At 36.8% G+C, this 20107-nt stretch overlaps 4 protein-coding genes across 4 annotated transcripts; 1 reads left to right on the top strand and 3 right to left on the bottom strand.

Annotated features, from left to right (window-relative positions):
• The first annotated feature begins 1588 nt into the window (after nucleotides 1-1588).
• LOC137819479 (putative zinc transporter At3g08650) lies at nucleotides 1589-5707 on the top strand. Its single transcript, XM_068623342.1, has 5 exons — nucleotides 1589-2397; nucleotides 2876-3160; nucleotides 3784-3912; nucleotides 4001-4098; nucleotides 4501-5707. Exons 1-5 carry the CDS (start codon nucleotides 1954-1956, stop codon nucleotides 5312-5314), a joined length of 1770 nt encoding a protein of 589 aa, XP_068479443.1. The 5' UTR covers nucleotides 1589-1953; the 3' UTR covers nucleotides 5315-5707.
• A 768-nt stretch (nucleotides 5708-6475) lies between these two features.
• LOC137819481 (protein RETICULATA-RELATED 3, chloroplastic-like) lies at nucleotides 6476-7941 on the bottom strand. The gene has a single exon (XM_068623345.1). The coding sequence runs from the start codon at nucleotides 7509-7511 to the stop codon at nucleotides 6591-6593; it is 921 nt and encodes a 306-aa protein (XP_068479446.1). The 5' UTR covers nucleotides 7512-7941; the 3' UTR covers nucleotides 6476-6590.
• LOC137819482 (KH domain-containing protein At2g38610-like) lies at nucleotides 7941-14738 on the bottom strand. Its single transcript, XM_068623346.1, has 7 exons — nucleotides 14130-14738; nucleotides 13947-14035; nucleotides 12346-12497; nucleotides 10042-10158; nucleotides 9833-9949; nucleotides 9558-9701; nucleotides 7941-8696 (listed from the first exon to the last, which is right to left on the bottom strand). The coding sequence occupies exons 1-7, from the start codon at nucleotides 14207-14209 to the stop codon at nucleotides 8550-8552; spliced, it is 846 nt and encodes a 281-aa protein (XP_068479447.1). The 5' UTR covers nucleotides 14210-14738; the 3' UTR covers nucleotides 7941-8549.
• A 2660-nt stretch (nucleotides 14739-17398) lies between these two features.
• Nucleotides 17399-19541, bottom strand: LOC137819480 (uncharacterized). Its single transcript, XM_068623343.1, has one exon. It carries the CDS (start codon nucleotides 18712-18714, stop codon nucleotides 17728-17730), a length of 987 nt encoding a protein of 328 aa, XP_068479444.1. The 5' UTR covers nucleotides 18715-19541; the 3' UTR covers nucleotides 17399-17727.
• Nucleotides 19542-20107: the final 566 nt, after the last annotated feature.

Raw genomic sequence — 20107 nt, forward strand, 5'->3', positions numbered from 1 at the left:
CTCTTGATGCTAATGCCACTTCCTAATACAGAAGACTCCCTGAACGTCTAATCTACTTAACCAACACGCGACCAAACATCACCTTCGTTGTCCACAATTTAAGCCAATTCATATTTGCACCCACAACTCATCATTAACAAGTTGTCTCACGTCTTTTGCGTTACCCTCAAGGGCACCCCTGGTGAAGGACTATATTTTTCTCATACTAGCTCACTTCACCTCTATGGTTTTAGTGACTCTGACTGGGCAACATGTCCTACCACACGCAAATCTGTCACTAGATATTCCATCTACTTAGGAGACTCCCTAATATCATGGAAATCAAAGAAGCAGTCACTATCTCCCGCAGCTCCTCCGAAGCCGAGTATAGAGCCCTTGCCACCACCACAAGTGAGCTACAATGGTTGTCTTACCTCCTTCAGGATTTACATCTTCCTCTCTCCCAGCTGCAACCCTGTACTGTGACAACAAATTTGCCTTTCAAATAGCGTTCAATCAAGTCTTTCATGAACACACCAAGCACATCAAAATTGATTGTCGCCTAGTTCGTGAAAAACTTAACTTTTGTCTCTTCAAATTGTTGCCCATTACTTTTGCCATGCAAGTTGCTGACGTATTCACCAAGACCCTTTCTTCCGCAGAGTTCTCTACTCTCAAATCCAAGTTAGACCTGACGAATACCTACTCCCTAGCTTGAGGAGGGTGTTAACATATTTAGTTTTTCTGTTTTAAGTTATTGGGTTTTGTTTGTTTGGCCCTACTTTCCTTTTTTGTTTCAGCTAGGTCTTAGTCTTTTTCTTATATATACAAAATGTATTTTACTCTCTAATACATAAGTAAATAAGAATTTCTTTTGTATTTTCTTTTCTCTGCTTTTCTCTCTTTTACGATTGAGTCGTTGTCTCTTTTTCATTTGCAATTAGGGTTCATCAGAACTTCCCTTTCTCCATTGCGATTACGTGCGCTCCATTTGATGCACCACATCAGACAAGGAATATTCATCTTGATTGACTGTAATACACTTCTTTTATATACAACAGAAACAACAATTAATAGGCACCATCTACTTCACCCGCTGCATTCATGTCATTGAAATGGACTCTGTGGCCAAATGATTCCTAACCCAAAGTCAGGAATCTCATGTCATGCCCAAACAATGCAAAACTGCATGGCAGTGGTTCTTTGTTGTTGCATGAAGGCACGGTCGTTAAGAATGAATGAAGAAAATGAAGGATACATAGGTAAGTTCTCATGTGTGACGTGACTTTCCCTTCAATACTATCTTATTTCTCTTCATTCCTCACATGAACCACAACACCCTTTACTTTCTCTCCATCTCATCCCTCACCCGCATGCAACCATGAAACCAAACGGGGTAACACTCAACATCCGTCGTCGACAACAGTACCACCCGAGATCCAAACAGAGTTACTAATGTGTATTATAAATACCACGAAAATACACTTCAATAACAAAAAATATTTAAATTTTTCATCTAGACACGTGTTCAGGATATGTCTAATTAAAAACAGTTAATTATATTATAATAACTACTATTATTATTATAGTGAGAAAAGAGAGATATTTGTGGGCACTAGGGTTTTGAATTGAGTCTTGTCGTTTTCTTTTGGTTTTTGTTGTCATTCTCCGTTCTCCACCCAGCAATAACCAATTACACATTATTTATATATTTCAATTTTGATTTCGCAGATCACTTTTGTGTTTTTTGTTTTTTATGATTATTTGATATGATCATATGATGTCAAGTTTGGGAAAGTTTTTGTCAACGAATTGCCCATTCCCATGGTTTCTAAATTTTATCCAATAAATGTGAATATCTGCACCATTCTCTCTGCATTTTTTATTTCACCTCAATTATTTGTTATGGACTAGTAATTTGTGCAAAATTCGATTTGGAGCTCTGGGTGGTTGGCAGGCATTTTCCAACACAACATGGTTCCTAATCCGAGGCCCAAGTTGTTTGTTCCATTCTTCATGTTACTGCTAATGCTTCTTTCCTTTGGTTTTTCCAATGCTGAATTGGAACAGAAGCTTAGAGCTGCTCCACATAAGAAGGTGATTGGTGGCACTGGTGTGGAGAATTCCCTCAAGATAGAGGAAATCAATGGCAAAAAAGGTGGAGGCAGTAGTAGAGTTTCGGTTTCCACGGTTGCATTGTTCACGTTAGCAATGGCAGCTGCCACTGGTTTAGGTGCTCTGCCCTTCTTCTTTGTGGAGCTTGATCCACAATGGGCAGGGTTGTGCAATGGAATGGCAGCTGGTGTCATGTTGACTGCAAGCTTTGATCTCATACAGGAAGGTCAATATTATGGTGCTGGAAATTGGGTTGTCATTGGGATTCTAGCTGGTGCCATCTTTATTTGGTTGTGTAAGAAGGTAGTTACCGTACCACTATCTTTCTTAACTGCTGCTTCTATAGGCAAACATTTCTTTCTCTTAATCCTTGTTACGGTAATTTGTAAAGAATTTTGATTTCCTATTTGACCCACTTGTTTATGCTTCATAAATAAGAAATGCCTTAAGGCTGCAGAACGTTTTGGTAGTAAATGTAGCACTACTAAAAAACAATATAAATGGTTAAACTCTTGGGCAGTATGAATTATATCTACTCTGGCTCGTCCTTTACTGTTTTCTTGGGGGAGGAATAACCCAGCTGTGAAATTCTCGTGTTTCTTGGAATTTCTAATCTGAAAAATGGTTTGCGTGCCTTGTTAGAAGGCATGAATAACAATTTTAAGTGATCCTTGCACTTTGAAGGATTTGATAAGATGGTTATTTTGTTGTTACATAGTTTTCATTTTAAGTAGGTTTATCACGGTCTCGTTTGTGCCTCACATAACCGATTGTATTTCAGTTACTTGAGCAATATGGGGAAGTAAGCATGTTGGACATAAAGGGTGCTGATGCAACCAAAGTTGTTCTTGTAATTGGAATAATGACTCTCCATTCTTTTGGGGAAGGATCTGGGGTTGGGGTCTCCTTTGCTGGCTCAAAGGGTTTCTCTCAAGGCTTATTGATAACTTTGGCTATTGCTGTACATAACATTCCAGAGGGATTGGCTGTGAGCATGGTGCTGGCATCAAGGGGTGTCTCTCCACAGAAGGCTATGTTGTGGAGCGTTATTACATCTTTACCTCAGGTACATATTAATCTGAAAGTTAAATCATTATTACATTGTGAAGGGGAAAATATTATGAACTTAGTCATGACATCAGCTTGAATTTTGAAGAGTTTCTGTTTTGAAATTGATAGTAAATAGTTTGTCCCATCAGCCTGTTGCGAGAAGTCTTTTTGTTTTCTGTAATTGAGATATAGTATGTTAATATTATGCATAGGAGTATGTTTGGGTGGCTCTTCTCTGTTGCATGTACAGTATTTAGGTATGCTTTAGTTTGATTCAAACCAGGGTTTAATATGTTTAGATAAGCAATAATTGGTTTGTATAAAATGGCTGTGTTGTAATAACATTTAATAATAGTTTGCTTGTACAGCTTATTTCTTATGTAGCTAAAATAGTCTCAGACTAATTAGGGTTATCCACCGTTCCATGGTGGCAACCTAGCATGAGTGGATATTATGCCGCTGAAACTAGCCTAGAATATAACTTTATAAAACTTTATCAGTATGCTTTATTTGTTGAGTTCAGCAGAAGAAACTTTATTCTGTTGGAAATAATTCTTTACGATTCTGCTATAGATTTTGAAAACTTGTATCTGATGTTTCGTCTTTGCCTTTTACCATCTCATGCTTGTGTTAATGCAGCCAATTGTAGCCGTTCCTTCATTTATTTGTGCCGATGCATTTAGTAAGTTCCTGCCATTTTGTACGGGGTTCGCTGCTGGATGCATGATCTGGATGGTTGTTGCAGAAGTTCTTCCTGATGCATTCAAGGTATGCATGTCTATTAAGGGTTTGTTCGATTGAGAAAATGTTTTCTGTTTTCAGATATATAATATCGTTCCCATACTTTGGTATACAGGAAGCCTCTGCTTCACAAGTTGCATCGGCTGCAACACTTTCGGTAGCATTTATGGAAGCTCTAAGCACCCTTTTTCAGAATTTCAACCGTGACAACAAGTGAGTGTATATTATTTTTAATCAGCTATGCAGTATTCGGTTAGGAAAATGCTAGTTGCTGCTTGCTAGATGGCCAAAATTTTAATGTCACGAGTTGGCATTACTGTTGATTCTTGGATGGATGAGTACTATCTATTCTAATCCAAATAACTAGCTTTTAATCTAGTTGAATTTAGTCATATTTGGCGGTCTTTTCAAGTGTGTAGGCATTACTCACTCAGTTTTATTACTTGAATGATATGATACTATTAAATCTCATTTCTCAAGTTGGTTGATTTTGTTGCACAAATTGAAAGATCAGAAATGTTTCAGCTTTTTGAGTATTGGCTTGAAAACATTTTGCATTCCCCACCAACTCTACCACGCAACTCACTTTTGTTATCTTAATATTTTTTGTTACAGCTCTGAGGATGCTTCTGGCTTCTTTGTTTCATTGCTTTTTGGCCTTGGCCCATTACTTGGTGGAATTATTTTGGTTGTATTTGCTCTTGCTCTTCGTCTTCGGCATGCTATCCTGATGGGCATAGCATGTGGTATTGCCTTTGTTCTTGGTGCCTGGCGACCTGTGCAGCTTATTTTGTCTTCAAAATTAGGATTTGTTCCTGTTGTGTTACTCCTTGCAATGGGCGCTGCTTTAGTCCATGTTTCCAGCTCTGGGGTATTGAAGGTGGCAGCTCGCAAGAAAAACTCAGTCAATGACTTGCCTACATTAACAAACTTCCCTGTGAGTGTTCAAACCTTTCAATCATTTGTATCATGTGGAGCAGTTGCTCTACATGCTTTGGCTGAAGGACTTGCGCTTGGAGTAGCTGCACCAAAAGCTTATGGATTTGGTCGTCACATGGTCCTTCCAGTCTCTCTACATGGTCTCCCTCGAGGTGCTGCTGTTGCTAGCTGCATCTATGGTGCTACTGATAGTTGGCACGGTTCTCTTGCAACAGCTGCCATAATTGGATTTATGGGTCCAATATCAGCAATTGGATCTATTCTTGCTGGGATTGGCTACAGTGGCCTTGATCACATAATGGTCCTGGCTTGTGGTGGAATAATTCTAAGTTTTGGAAACGTAGTTAAGAGAGCACTTAGCTTGGACAAGAAAAAGAGCACATGTGGCCTCGTTATGGGAATTGGGTTTGCTACCTTATGCCTATCGTTCACTAAATTAGTTTGCTTGAACACACCTTACTGCAATTCTGCACCGGAGGCCGTCAGGTAAAAAGATTGAGCTGCATTTCCTGCATCCTCAATTATTATCTGCTTACATAAGTAGTACATATGTTTCTATAGTTTGTTCTCCCAACACATGTTGCATAATTTTGAAGAATTCGGAGAAATTGTAAAAAGTGATTGATTCTTTTGTACCTTAAAAAACATCACAGATTCTTGCACCTTAAAAAAATCAAGTTACAAGCGAGACTTGATATTTTTTGAAGTGTAGGAAGAAATGTCCAAAGGAAAACCTGGACACAAGATATACAGTGACACTTCATACACAACATTTAATATAGAATGTATCATGCACCATATAAATTGCTTGGCCATGTAGAACTGATCAGATTCTTTTTCCTCATTTGAGCCAAATAGAGCCGACATTTCACTTCTGCTGGTAGCCCTTTAATCTTTGTCTTAAACTAGCATGTTGCGAGTTGCTTAGAGTTTCCTTTGCATGTTTCCCTTCTGTTAAGGAAATTCTATAAAGTAAAACTTTCTTATTGGCAAAAATTACCCTATTAAAGTAGCAAACAATTATAGAAATTAGTTGATCTGTTGATATATGAATTCAATTTCGTTGACTTGTACTTGTCAAATCTCGTTCTATAGTCTGATTGGGTCACCACGGATCCTATAGGATTTAAAAAGAAGGTTTAGTTGCTGATTGGTGGTGGTAGTCCCTGGCTACTAGCTTGCTTTAAATGTAATGTACGTCCACATCAGTACAAGTCCCACCAGCATGTTATGTGAGTTTGAAAAAGGATGGCGATCTCACGTAAAACAAAATGATTCGATTTATAATGATCATGTAACGTAACAGTATCTTATCACAGTTCTTAAATTTTCCATTTCACATTTTTCTACCTCTCAACAACAATTGCAAGACCAAATGTCAATGGCTGCACCTTGTCAAAGGTACAAATCTCAAGGCCATATTTTGTGCTGGCTGCAGCAATGTTAAGATAAGTAGAGAAAGCAGATAATATTGTTGGCATTGTATCATTAGTTAAAATATATTAAAAATTATAAAACCATTGAATAAGATGTAAAAACTATATATAAATGTTCAAGAAAGACTTTTCACTGATAGAGAATGGTTTTAAAGCATTTATGGTGATGCAACAGTAGTATTTAATTTGAAGGTCAGAAATGAAAGTAGCTGATATAATAATAAACAGAGCATGTTATATTGTTCTCTAGGCAAACATAATTTATAAGCACTCCAAAGTTAAAAGAAAAAGAAAAGATGAAACTCGTGATAATGAGTTGTGGTGAAGATCCTATTTGGGTTGAGGAACAGAAAGAGCCTGAGAGCCGGTTAACCTTGCCAACATGACAAAGGTCATCCCTCCGACAACATTGTTGGACAGTCTGAGAGCCAAAACAGAGGACTTGAACACCAAAGGAGAAACGCACTTCTCCAACAGAAACTCCAAGCCATTAAGACTCTGGTACCTCAAATTGCTGCTCACACCCATGTGCGCCGCCCAAGTAAGCGCGTTGAGAAGCGTAGGAGGAGCCTTGTTCGGGGACTGGAACGTGGGGTCCACCCTCTTCCTCACCGCGATCAGCCCGTTCGAAACGGCAGTCCCGGCAAGGCCAGCGGCCAGCCCCACCAGCGCAAACAATCCTCCCTTGTACACCAGAGTCCCACACCGCTCCACTATTCCGTAGGGACCAGGTTCGAACATGTGGCTGCTGGGACACGTGGCGAACAACCAAGGAAGGGTGGAAGACGAGGACAAGGTGGGCGCCAAGAGATACATCAGGATGAAATTCAGAATGGACCCCACCACCAGAGTGGAGAACACGAAGTCCAGTTCGTTCAGTCCGAAGTTGGGGCGTGTCGCCATGTCGCCGATAACCGCCGCACTCACACCCACCAACTCCTCCATCAAAACCTTGAAAGGGAATTGTGGGTCCGCCGCCACCCTCAATCTCCATCCGTTTAAAAACATCCCCAGAACCCCAAATCCCACGCTTTCGCCGTCCGAGTCTCCGCCTCCTCCCCCGCCGCTGCCTCCTCTGGCTCCACCGCCGATGTCGCCGCCGGAGAACGAAAGGTGCAGCCTTTGGCTGCGGGGGTGGCGCGGAGACGGGAAGGAAAAGGTGGACTGGTAGTTGTAATGGTAATGGTAGCGGTGATGAGAGTAGAGAGGTGAGAAACGGAATTGGGCCATGGCTTGCGCTGCCATTGCCATTTTTTTATTTGAAGTTGCTACTCTGTGTGAAAGAAGGGAGACTGAGAGTGAAAAATGGAAAGAAGTATTGGGAGTGAAGAAGATAATATGTAGGTGGGCAAAACAAGTGGTGGAGGGATATGCGAAAAAAATGAGTTTTGGAAGAATCTCAAACGTTGGAAAGAAACAAAAGAAGAGCTAATTTTTTGAAAGAGAAAGAAGTGTGTTTGATTGTGTTGTGAGCTGACACGTGGACTGCCAATATCGGACTGAGCTCCACCTCACCATTTCATATCCAGCCAAGAGAATACATTTAGCTGCATTTCTAATGACATACTTTGAAGCCTTTTTTTTTTTACTCAAAGTTACTTATTCCTTAGTTCATCGTCACAGTCTGAAGGACTTCAGTTCTTAATCTATTTCCATTGAAGATGGCACAAAGCTAAAACATTCGCTCAACAAATATAATATAATATTATATAATATAATACTGTATTCTATATAAACAAATAGCAGAGTTTTTCCTTCGCCGATACATGGTATGATATCTGAGACATGACAATAACATGTATCGTCAATCTGTGACACAGAATAGAATACAAATGCTTGAGACAAACAACTATAAAGAATTCAGCCTATGCAAACTAATTTGAATACCATTGAGACTTGACATATCATGTCATGTCACATGCCCACAAAACTTGATCCACTTAGAGACCTAAAACTTCACCCCATCACATGTATATCCCATGCTTCTCACAAGTTACGGACTCAAGAATAAATCCAATAATAAATGTATGAAGTGTGCACCAAAAAAGACTCATTTGAACACGCCTACTCTCAATACCCAATTATATTATCTTCTTTTTTAATCATCTTTTTTCTTCTAAAGACCCTTCTTTCTAGCTTTGACTCCTGTTGTTTAACAAGAAAAATGTAGGATAAAGGGGATGTAAAACCACCAGCAATAATTGTTAGCCTATTCTTTCATAGCTGCTTTGTTTGAGATGTACTGGAAAACCATAACACCCATCTACAAGTAACGAGGAAACCTTTCTTTCATCGACCAGTTTTGGCTCGTTTCATTCCACTGGAGTTGAATGGAGATACACTTCCACTTGGTCCAGGACTCTCTTCTCTGAAATTTGAATTCAGCATCGCCAATTCACGCAACTGCTGCCTCTTGATATAGTCCTCAGACTCTTCCTGCATATCAGAAGTTGGCAACCAAGAGAAGTAAGCATAAAAATTTTCACAAGCAATGTTAATCAACAAAGAGGTTACCGTGTGGAGGTTTCCATATTTCTGATTTCCAACAATAAGATGGTTGTGTCAGGGAAGGTATTGAATGGTTTAAATCACATGATGTTCTAAGATAAATTTCACTAACTTGCATCCTGTTTGGCACCACATCTACCCTCACGTCTTTTACATGAATTTTGCAAGTAACAAGGAGTAGCCCTTGTGTTGAATGTGAGTTGATACAACTATAACATATTCCTAAATCTTAACCAAACATGCACTTAAATCTGCTAGCTTGAAGTGATTCCAACAAAATATTTCGTGAAAAAGGCAAAGAAGGTAAACCACCCAACCGAATTCTAATAAGTCAACTTAGACACCTTTGAAGGTCAAGGCAAACTTTACAGAGAAAAATGAAATGGGGAAGGAAAACTTGGATGACAAACAAAGAGAGTGGTTTAAAATCTAGTCTAGAAACTGTCGTTAATCACTTTCAAAGGTATTAACTATTCAACTTACAAAATTAAAAAAAGTATAAGTTGGTTGTTCCTATTCTTACTTGGGAATTTTAAAGCTTTTAAATGAGTGAACACCTTTTGGCATCAGTATGTTAACACACCGAACAGAAGATGACAACTTTATTTTAATAATAATAGTAATATATATATATATATATATACACACACACATTCATAATCCAATTTAAAATATGGAAAAAAATATCATTAAAATGTCAATATAATTAGTTGTCGAATGGTTGTTTCCTTGTTATGAGTTGTCAAGTATCAATGCTCCAGAAGATTAAGACAGTGTGAAGGAACTTACCACAGGTTTGAGCAATTCTTCTATAATTTCCTGAGCCTGTCGGAGCCTAATGTCAACAATATTAGCAGGTAAATCAGCTTCAATCAAGATATGGAGTGGCTCATTGAGATGCTCATAGCCTGGTCTTCCTCTTAATTTTTCTTCCTTCAAGATTGAAAAGATAATAATCTCAGTCATTACACAAGAATGATATATAGATCAATAAAAAGAAGCATCATATTTATTTCACATTTTGCAATATTAGACATGGAAAATCATATCAAGGCCTTCATTACCTTGTCCGGATCTTTTATTGAACCCTTTCCTCTAATATACACCCGGCAACCTGTAGAAGCTTCAACCCTTTTTAGAGAATTGCCCCTGGGTCCCAGAAGCCTTCCAACAAAATTGAACTAACACAAAAGAAGAGAAAAGATAAATTACAACAGTCTGATAGAGTCATTAATTAGCCTTACTAAATTGGAATGGATATATGAGAGCTTACATTGGGGTATGTATCAACTGGAATTTCCAAGCGCAAAATCCTCTTAACTGTAAAAGAACTAGGACTTGCAGGTGCAACTTGCCAGTCCATTGTCATTCCAGGAGTTCCTCGTAACCTCTGTTTAGCAGGGGAAAAGGAATAACAATGTCATTTATGCACAAAAGCTCAAATAGAGCAGGAAAAGAACATGGTGAAGAACAAGAACAAGGGATAAAGCCTTTTTGTCATTTAAAATAAGAAAACCAGAAAAGAATTAGCATTCTCAATCTAGATAACCACCAAGCAAGGAAAGTTTAGAAGCTAGACAAGAAAAATGAGACGAATCAATTAGATGACAACTTGTAACAAGGAAAAACAAGCAGTTATAAGTGTGACAGTCGTGTAACTACTGTAAAGCATAGTTATCAGTCTCAGATAGAAAGGTGTAGCAGCTAGCTTTGAAACACTTTAGTGGAACAACAGGATGAGTGCACTGTTTTAACTATTATAATACATACAAACTAAACAATTTATACTACACGAATAAATACTCAAAAATGAAAAATAAATAAATAAATCCATGATAAATAAGTCACAGGTTACATATATAATCATAAAAATCAGCAGAATGTAAACTGGGAAGTTTAATTGAAGAAGAATGAATGGAACACAGTCGCACAGGTACATAAGGTAAGAAGGAAAAAGGTGCGGAATGTTCAAGAAGAAAGGTTTCAAACCCTATTATGTTAATGAACCAAAACAGGCGCTAGAAAATGAGGAGAAAACACAACTTTTACAAATGGATTTTTGAAGTCTCTATTATGGTAGTACACTATCTGACTTCTATACTAAAGTATTATCACATCGGAAAGTTGAATGGCAAGGCCAATGTCACCACACCTCGCTGTTCTGAAATGGATCACAGTGAAGATTGGATCTGTTCTTTCTTCAAAAAAAATCATTTTTCCTCGAGTTGGAAGCACTTATTTGATTTTTGCTCCACTCATCCATCTTAAAATAAAATTCCTTCTAATTAATGTACGCATTTTGTTGCATGATAAGCCTTAATTATGCTCATTCCTAGTCCACCTTACTTGTGGTTGCGGTCTCTTTCTGTAGCCTCAACAGTGGTGATTTAGACCCATATAGACTAAAAATATGGATTATGGGCAGTCCTCACCATACAATATGGTTTAATTGGACTTAAAGGGTTGAGTTAAGCCCTAAGCCCACTCTCAAAGACATTTAAACTTCAGCCATGCCCTTTCATTCAATAATTAATATATGGAGAAAGAATAATAGTATTTTAATTTTGAAAACTAAATTCTTGATGCTCCAATCTTCATAGGTGAGAGAAAGAGACAAATCATAGTGCTTATTATTTATGAACTAAAGTAGTTAAGGGTATTTTAATAAAAAAAATAATGCAAGTAAGGATTAAAAAAGATAAAGAAATTTCAAAACAATTTCTTATAATTAGGAACAAAAAGGAGTAATACCACATCATTTAGGGTCTGTTAGGAGGAATCTTCTCTATAAGCACTTTTGGGAGAGAAAGAGAAAAATAAGGAGAAATGAGATCAGTTTCTTCCTGGTTTAAAATTAGCTTATGTATGAATTAAAAATCAGATTTTACAAAAGCTAACAAGAAATAACTTTTACAGATTAATCTGTACATAAGTTAATTTTAAATTGTGAAGAAACCAATTTTATTGATCCTTCTTGATTTTCCTTCCTACAGAAGCTTTTGAAGAAATTTCTCCGAAGAGAGAAACTCTTGATGTAATCACTATGTATCACATGTTCACTTTTCACATCCATCCTTAATAAACATTTTAGGTACTGTCAATTCATTTTTATGAGGAACCCCGTAAAATCACTTTTCTCTCTTTTCCACTGCAGTTAGCTCACATATAGCTCACATTTTTCGCTTTTACAAAATCAGGCTTTACTTTATTTGACAAAACTACTGCTAAAGGAATAAGCACAATATGTCATGAGTCGAATTAATCTTACCTCGTAATCCAGGCCATTGGGCAAACAGTACATAACAAAATCTTAGCATTTTCACATATAGAAATTAAACAAGTATATGTGAACATATAGAAGTTTTTTACTAGTCATGTACTATCTAAAGTGCAAAAGAAAAACTCACATCTACATGAACAGATAATAGTCAAACTATGACAAGCATAAATTGAGGATTAATAAGATATGATTAATTAGGAGCATTTTATCTCTTGTCTCAATATTCTGTCCATGAATTTAAACAAGGATCAAAGTATGGTGGGTGTAAAGATGGAGGAACAATTCCAAAACAGTCACCTCTTGCTGAAGACTATTCCATCCACCTAACCCCGATCCAGTGACACTTGACATGAGGTTTGAAGAAGCCATTGGACTAGGGCTTCTGTGCCGCAGTCTATCAAAGTCACCAAAACCTTGATTTGACAGCATTCCAGAAACTCTCAATATTTCTGCGCATAGAGAATCATTCTAATCAGGAAGAGCCATGATAAATCAATCAATAAAAAAATATTTGTATTCATAAAGAAATAGGATGAAAGAACAGATATTGTAAATGAACAAGATAAGTCAAGCAATAATAAAAATATTTGTATTCATAAAGAAATAGGATGAAAGAACAGATATTGTAAATGAACAAGATAAGTCAAGCAATAATAAAAATATTTGTATTCATAAAGAAATAGGATGAAAGAACAGATATTGTAAATGAACAAGATAAGTCAAGCAATAATAAAAATATTTGTATTTAAAAAAAAATAGGATGAAAGAACAGACATTATGAAATAAACGATGATATCATATATCATAATTTTTACTCATCATTCACCAGTAATAAACTGGACAAAGACCTTATCTCCTAAAAGCTTTACACTATAGGGCAAAGGCACATAAAGTCCAATATTGAGAGAAAGTGTATGGGATGTGTAACCAATGTCAAAGTTTCTCTAAACAAGATCTACATCAGTCAAATTTTTCCATGTTTTAAAGGTACCAAGGTCATAGAGTTGTGGGTAATAATATTTAAAATCCAATTCATCTGCTTCAGGCTTTGTGAGGAAAAATTGTGGTTAAGAAGGGCATAGTTACTTTCCCCCAGTCTGGATGTTTAAGTAAGGAAGTAATGAAGACTACTAGTACACTACCCTTTGGGAGTTGAGACTGAAGTGGAGGGCCCTAGAGCCTCATCTTGAATTGCACTAAGTCCCTCCTCAGGGAACTGCTTGATCACAGGATTGAACCCCACTAAGGGCTACTGTGATCTAACCCTGCACCAAATCTTAGATCTCTTTAGTAGCCAAAGAAGAAAGAAAAAACTAAAGTACATGAAATGAAAAATGCTTCCCCTTGTCAGTTAAAAACTTTAAATAAATTGTTCCCCTGCTTGCCCCCCAGTTTGAGACTGACAGGGGTTAGCAGGGAACACCTCCTCTTCCCTCCTTATCTTCCAAATAGGGTTTTCAAATTTGGTCAGCTTCCCCATCCTTACCTCTCATTCAATCCAAGCATATGAAGATATATTTCCAACTTGTCAAATCAGATACCACGCCAAATACTTCAAACACAAAAAAAATCAGTTTCTTATGCAGAACACTATAAACAGGGTTCTATTGGAAGGATCTTCTCATAAACCCAACAACACACACGATTCAGATCCCTAACCTCATAATCGGAGAGTAAGCTTATTGGCATCACAGTATGAATCAAACACTTTACTTTACATTGACAGAGCAGAAGCTCTAGAAAGTGAAAAGCATGAAGAAGACACATTGGGCGAAAGACACAATCTTGAGGGGCAATTGGGGGTTTTAAATTTGCAATAGAGTTACAGAGAGAGATGCAAAGTTGGAAGTGAAGTGAGAAGAAAAGGGCGATCTATAGATCTCGAGAAGAAAGGAAACCTTGATTCAAGAGACGAGTGCAAATGGGAAGGGCTTGCATGAAAGGACCAAGCTTCTGATGCTCTGCCAGCAACTCCGTAAGGTACTGACTGAAAAAGTGAAAGCAAAAGCAAAAGCAGAAGGAAGTGAGTTGAGGGGTAGTTGAAGCAATCCAGTTGAAGTGGTGAAGTTGAAGAAGAGTACCTGTCAACTTCTGGGTTGGTTCTAATCTGAGGAGAAGCAGCTCTGACCGGAGAGAAGTTGGAATTGTAGAGACCAGACATGGCTAAACCTAAACCTAAACCTTGGATTGTGGCAGAGAGAGCAGCCGCAGGTTTAGTTTAGTTTAGTGTCGTGAAACAACGTTTGCTGTTGCTGGATGGACAACTATCTCAATTTCACACCCAACAAATCATTTTTCTTATTTTCTATTTTTTTTTTATATTACTTGTTGCTTCTTTGTTTGCTCTTTTCTCACAAGCTGGCTTCAGCCAAAAAGAATAGCATAAACAGTAAGGAATGGTAAAATAAATAAGAGAGAGAAAGAAAAAGAAAAGATTATGACAGTTGGAGAGTTAAGGTAACTGAAGAAGCAGATTTTGACTGAAGGGTTGAGAGAAGAAAGAAAAAGACAGGATTTTTAATTTTAGTTTGCATTTGTGTAGTGAAGGAGGTGGAGACACGTGTTGGGCATGCATGGAGTGAGGCAGAGAATGAAGGAAAGGGTTGGGTTGGTTTTGTTTTGTGGTAACAAATGATGAAGAAGGCTTGTGTTCAGCTTCAGAATGAACAAGAGTTAAAGAAGAGTTGAGTAACAAAAAATAAAGAATGAAAGAGAGAGAAATTATTATGTTTGCCACCACCCTCTTAGCTGGACCCACAATACCTCTTTTTTCTACTAATTAAAATTCTTTTTTTTTCACTTTTAACTTATTTTAAGATAAATAAATTCAAAACCAGTATATATTATTAAGCTTTAAATATTTTTTAGTTTCCATATTGTTTTTATATATTTCTGTTCTTTTCAAATTAGCAAAATGTTAACATGTGATATGAATTTGGAAAAAAGATATTATTATATAGAAAAAGATAACATGGAAACCGTTTATTATAGCTTCTTCTTCTTTATTCATATTTATAGATTTAAACAGCAGTAACGTTTCTATCGGTAAAATATTAATAGGATGATAAATACTGCTATAATTAAGTAAAAAAGATATCATATTTTTTCAAATAAAGCAAATAATAATAATATTGTAACAAAAATTAAAAATAATTATCTTACACAAAAATAGTATTATTTAATTGTTTTATTGCAATATTTGTATTTACTGTATATTTCTATGTATTTAAGTCACGTGAATTAATTTATATGAAAGTAATCTGTTTTTAAATATATATATTAAACTATTAATTTTATAGAATGCTTATTTTATATACAAACAGAAATTGGATTGAATTTGATAGAAAAAATTGATTTACCAATATAATTTTTTAATGAGTATTTTCATTTAATAGATTGTATTTTGAAAGAAATTGTCTTCAAAGAAAATACTGAGAAACAAAAATGAAATACTCATTACAAAAGTTTAAAAAATTAAAGCCGACTAAATGTTTGAGAAATTATATATTAAAAAAGTTGCAATATGGTATAATTAAGAAAAATATATTATTTAATTTGTTAAAATGTGTGAAACTGGAATAGTATCAAATTAATAAATATTTTAATTAAAAACATAAGTGCATTATCCTATAGAGGAGGCAAATCTCTTTTAGAAAGGGGTGTATGAGAAGATAACTTTTTCTTCTCATATGTTCTTCTCTCATCTCTATAAATTTTTATATTTCTAAATTTTTTTTTTTAGTCTTTTGGATTATGTAATTCATAAATATTTTTTTAAATTTATAATTAGTTTTTGGATTATATAATTTAAAAATCTTTTTTCACATACATAATTAGTTTCCGTATTACATAATCTGCGTAAGTCTTTTTTAGTTTCCAGATTAGGTAATCCAGAAGTCTTTTTTCAAACGCGTGTCAAGATTACATAATCTGGAAGCTATTTTATGGAAGTGACACAAGAAAGATAAAAATGTATTTTCATATTTTGTATGGAATGACAGAAGAACATATGGAGGTGCAGGAAGAAACAGTCAGAGAACTGTTGAGGCAGGCCCACTAGAGGAGAAGTGCTGAGGAAGGCCCATTAGAACAGAAGAGTGTTGGGCTGAGTTGGAGGCCTTTTGTGTGAATAAAATGTGAAGAAAGATTGAAGTAAAAATGCAAACCGTCTCTTTCAAATTGTCTGCAACATCAATTCTGCAGATGAACGAAGACAAAAATGAAGTTAAAATAAGAAGTTATTTTTAAATTAAAAGTGAAAACAAAACAAAAATTCCAGAGAATGATCATTACGAAGCTTCAGATTCGAAAAAGGTATAAAATTGTATGAAGATGCATTCCATAGGTTAGGTTTGGAAGAAGACAGAAATTAATAATTGAGCTTAAAACTGATATTTTAGCGTCGGTGATCATCAGCTGTGGACTTCATTCCTTCTTCACCCATCTTATCCCTTTCGTTGCTTTCATCAAAATAATAGCAATTATTATAAAAAAAATGAGTTGGGACTTGTTCAAAAATCAAAAGCAGTGACTTTTTCAGAATATGAAATTCCTTTTCAAAGCTTAAAGAAAGGAGGGCAATGTATGTTCAAAGCTTAAAGTAATGGCAAATTAAATGGATTCGTTGGCCATGCGTTGTCCCGAATTTTACGACAAGACAATGTCAAACTCAAAATCATCTCACATCCTCGTACCTTTGCTTTGGTTTCAATTTTTGACATTATTTTTACATTTCACATATCATCACCCCAACATTCCACATCCTACCAATTTCAACAAGGGAAATCATTCTTCTCCATCAGTTATGTGCACGTATTTTCACTGTCATCGTCATCATTCATAGCATAAATCAATGGTGTTCTTTCTTTCTTTGGGCTTCTCTTGAAGAATACAGAGGAGATAAAATCATTGCAAGCAAAAGTACCCTTATCAGCTCATTACTCACTTGTTAGGAATGAATTGATGCAGTGCCTGTTACTACTCCAATATTTCTATAACTAATGTGTTTGTTTCAACTTTCACTACCTATATTTGCCACAAATTCGTGTCAAATTTGCAAGATAACACCAGCTACTTGCACCCAAGGCAAGGTGAAGACAATCTCCAAACATGTAGCTAATCTAATTCTAAGCAATTTACTTTCTCTTGAACAAGTGACTCAAGTTTTACGCTTCCATTCCCTTTCCTGCATTCCTGCCTGAGTCCTGTTAGCAATGCAAAGCCAATGGAAACAGAAAGGAAAGGAGGCAAAAGAAGCTGGCATTGAATTTCCAAGAATGTTTTTTCCGGAGCATTAATAGGCATTTGTTTGATTCCAAATTTATCGAGTTTCAAACAGGCGCAAAGAGGATTGGTAAAAAATTATCCCAAAGTAGGAGCTACATTTTTATTCCTTGTCGATGGAACAACTGAATTCTTCACATATAGAATCACTCTGTGCTGCTACTACATACACATTCACACCACAATGAATCACAAAGGAGATAAACAGATTTACTTTACACAAAAATTCTATATTACCATTTACCACCCGTATAAACTAGCCAAGGGGAAGAGAGGAGAGGAGCCTAAGCAAACAACCACCAAAAAGAGGTGTTTGGAAGAATTTCTGAATACAAAAGCAACGGAGCTTGCACATATGAGTGGAACAGCAAGTGAAGATGGTGCAAGAACAATGTGTCAGGGTGCATATTCATGCTCAAGGGTAGGCTGCGTTCGAGTAACCGTGGCAGCAGGCGCTTTTGTGTCCCCAACATTGGCCACATGAAGGGCCTCTCCTGCATCTGCAGCCCTTTCCATCTGTTGTATTCTCTTCTTTCGTTTGTACTTTAGCGCCCACAAAACCAGCAAACACAGCAACACCAAAAACACAATTCCACCCAACACAGACCCCACAATGGCCCCAACCTTCTTGCCACTTTTGCTCTCCTTTGGCACAACTGGCGGTGGTGGTGGTTGAGGTGGAGAAGGAGCAGGAGACACTGGTGGTGGCAGTGATGGTGGCGGGGGTGGAAGAACAGAAGTCTCGGCCACGATAGATAAATGGCCTTGTGTGGAGGTAGAGCAAGTGTCGCCTCCTGTTACATTGCTGAAATTGGAGGAACCCTGCAAATCAAACCAAACACATCTTGCCACAGCACCCAGAGGAGGATCTCTGACATCCATAAACTTGACCCTGATAGGGTCAGCAGAGGCACTAACATTGAGGGTTGGTAAATTAGTAGCTGACAAATTGGAGCCATTGTAGGCCAAGAGTCCGAGAACAGGAGCCAGGTAAGTGTAATTGGGCAAAGGGTAGTACCTTTTGGACCAATTCCCCAAATTTTGGTACACCAAAACCAGCCTCTTCACATACGGTTTCTCAATGATCCCTATGGGAATCTCAAACTCGTTGTAACTGGGAACAACCCCTCTTCTCCTCAAACTACCACTCCTTAATCTCAATGCGGCAATCTTAACCCCACTGAAATTGGAAGGAAGGTGAGATGTTGCATTGTAAATGGTACCTGTTTTGGGTTTGACCAAAGCCCTGTAGGCATATTCTTGCAGAATCGCGTCTAGTGACCTGGCTTCGCTAGATTGAGCCTTGACACGGGGAAGAGGAGAGCATAGCAGAAGAAGCAGAAGCAGAAACAGCAGAAGAAGATGATGATGATGAAGCCCCATCGAGAACCAAAACAACAACAACCACAACAATAATAATAATAATAAAGATAAAGTTTTGAGCTGTTGGGGGTCTTATTGAGAGGCAGGGTATAACATAAAGAACAATATTCTAAAGCGACTTTGAAGGTTTGGTCTTTGTTGTGCTGAATTGAACCGTTATAGGGAAAAGGCAAAGAGAAGGGTGGGGAATCTTGCTCTGGGCTTTTGCATTTCATCCATTCCTCAAAAATCAGCTGAGTTCCAAAAGGGGAACAAGATTGAATTGAAGAAAATGAAAACGAAAACGAAATTAAAGGTGAACAGAAAGAAAGCCCTAAATATGAGATGTTGAGGGAAACCAGAATCGAAACATGGGAAACAATGTTGACGAGAGTCCTCCATTACAGCATTTGGACTCAGATCATACTCTGCTCCAGAAAGAGCACAGAAGGAGGAAGAGAAAGAGATAAGTAGTATGTGTTGCGTTGCAGAGAGTGGTTGAGGTGCAGTGGAGCACCACAACAAAAGCAGAAAGCAGGGTGAGTGTGAATGTGTGTTTGTTTTTGTGGCCCTTCCAAAAACAAAAACACCAACAACAACATCAACATCAACAAACACCAACCTCTTCCATGTCAAATTATTCACTCCTTCTTCCCTCCTCCTAACCCTTATTCAATCATACAATTTAATATTAATTTACTTTTTTCTCTAAATTCCTTAATTTTACCTAAAAAACAAACCTATAATTCAAAATCATAGTTCTTTTCTAAGCACTCCATGCAATTATGGCTTCATAATTCAAAAAAAAAACTTACATGTTTGGTTAGAACAACTATTTACCAACTCATGCACATGTTTGACGGCGCTTAACTTTACTCTATAATTTATTTCATGTTCCAACATTATTTAATGAATGAAAGCATACTTCTACTGGTAACAGATTAAAAATAAACTCTTGTTTTTTTTTTATATATATATATAAAGATAAATTAATATTTTAGATAAAGTCTTTGTCTTATCGTGTAATCTGGAGTGAGGGGTTCCATTATTAGTTAAGCTTACGTAGAGATGACAGAATGATAAGTTAGCTCCATTGAGTTCTTCTGTTCATTTTTTTATTTTTTATTTTGGTGAAAGAAAAACTCAAAGTCCTGTTTCAATTTGGGTTTGACATAAACTCAAATAAAGAAAAGCCTTGAAAAGGGCTGCACTCAAATTTAATGCTCTTGTGTTCAGTTGGGTAGATATTTTGAAAAACAAGTGATTTTTTTTTTTGAGGAAATTGAAATACAGATAGATTTGGAAGTAAAGAAAAAAGAAGAAAAGGAAAGTAGTTAAAGCACACATGAGTGATCCGAAAAAGAATATAAAGAAATAAAGGTGCAGAGATGAGTGAGTTTACAGTGATGACCCT

Source organism: Phaseolus vulgaris, chromosome 10 (genome assembly GCF_000499845.2).
Source record: "Phaseolus vulgaris cultivar G19833 chromosome 10, P. vulgaris v2.0, whole genome shotgun sequence".
In the NCBI taxonomy this organism is placed as follows: Eukaryota; Viridiplantae; Streptophyta; class Magnoliopsida; order Fabales; family Fabaceae; genus Phaseolus; species Phaseolus vulgaris.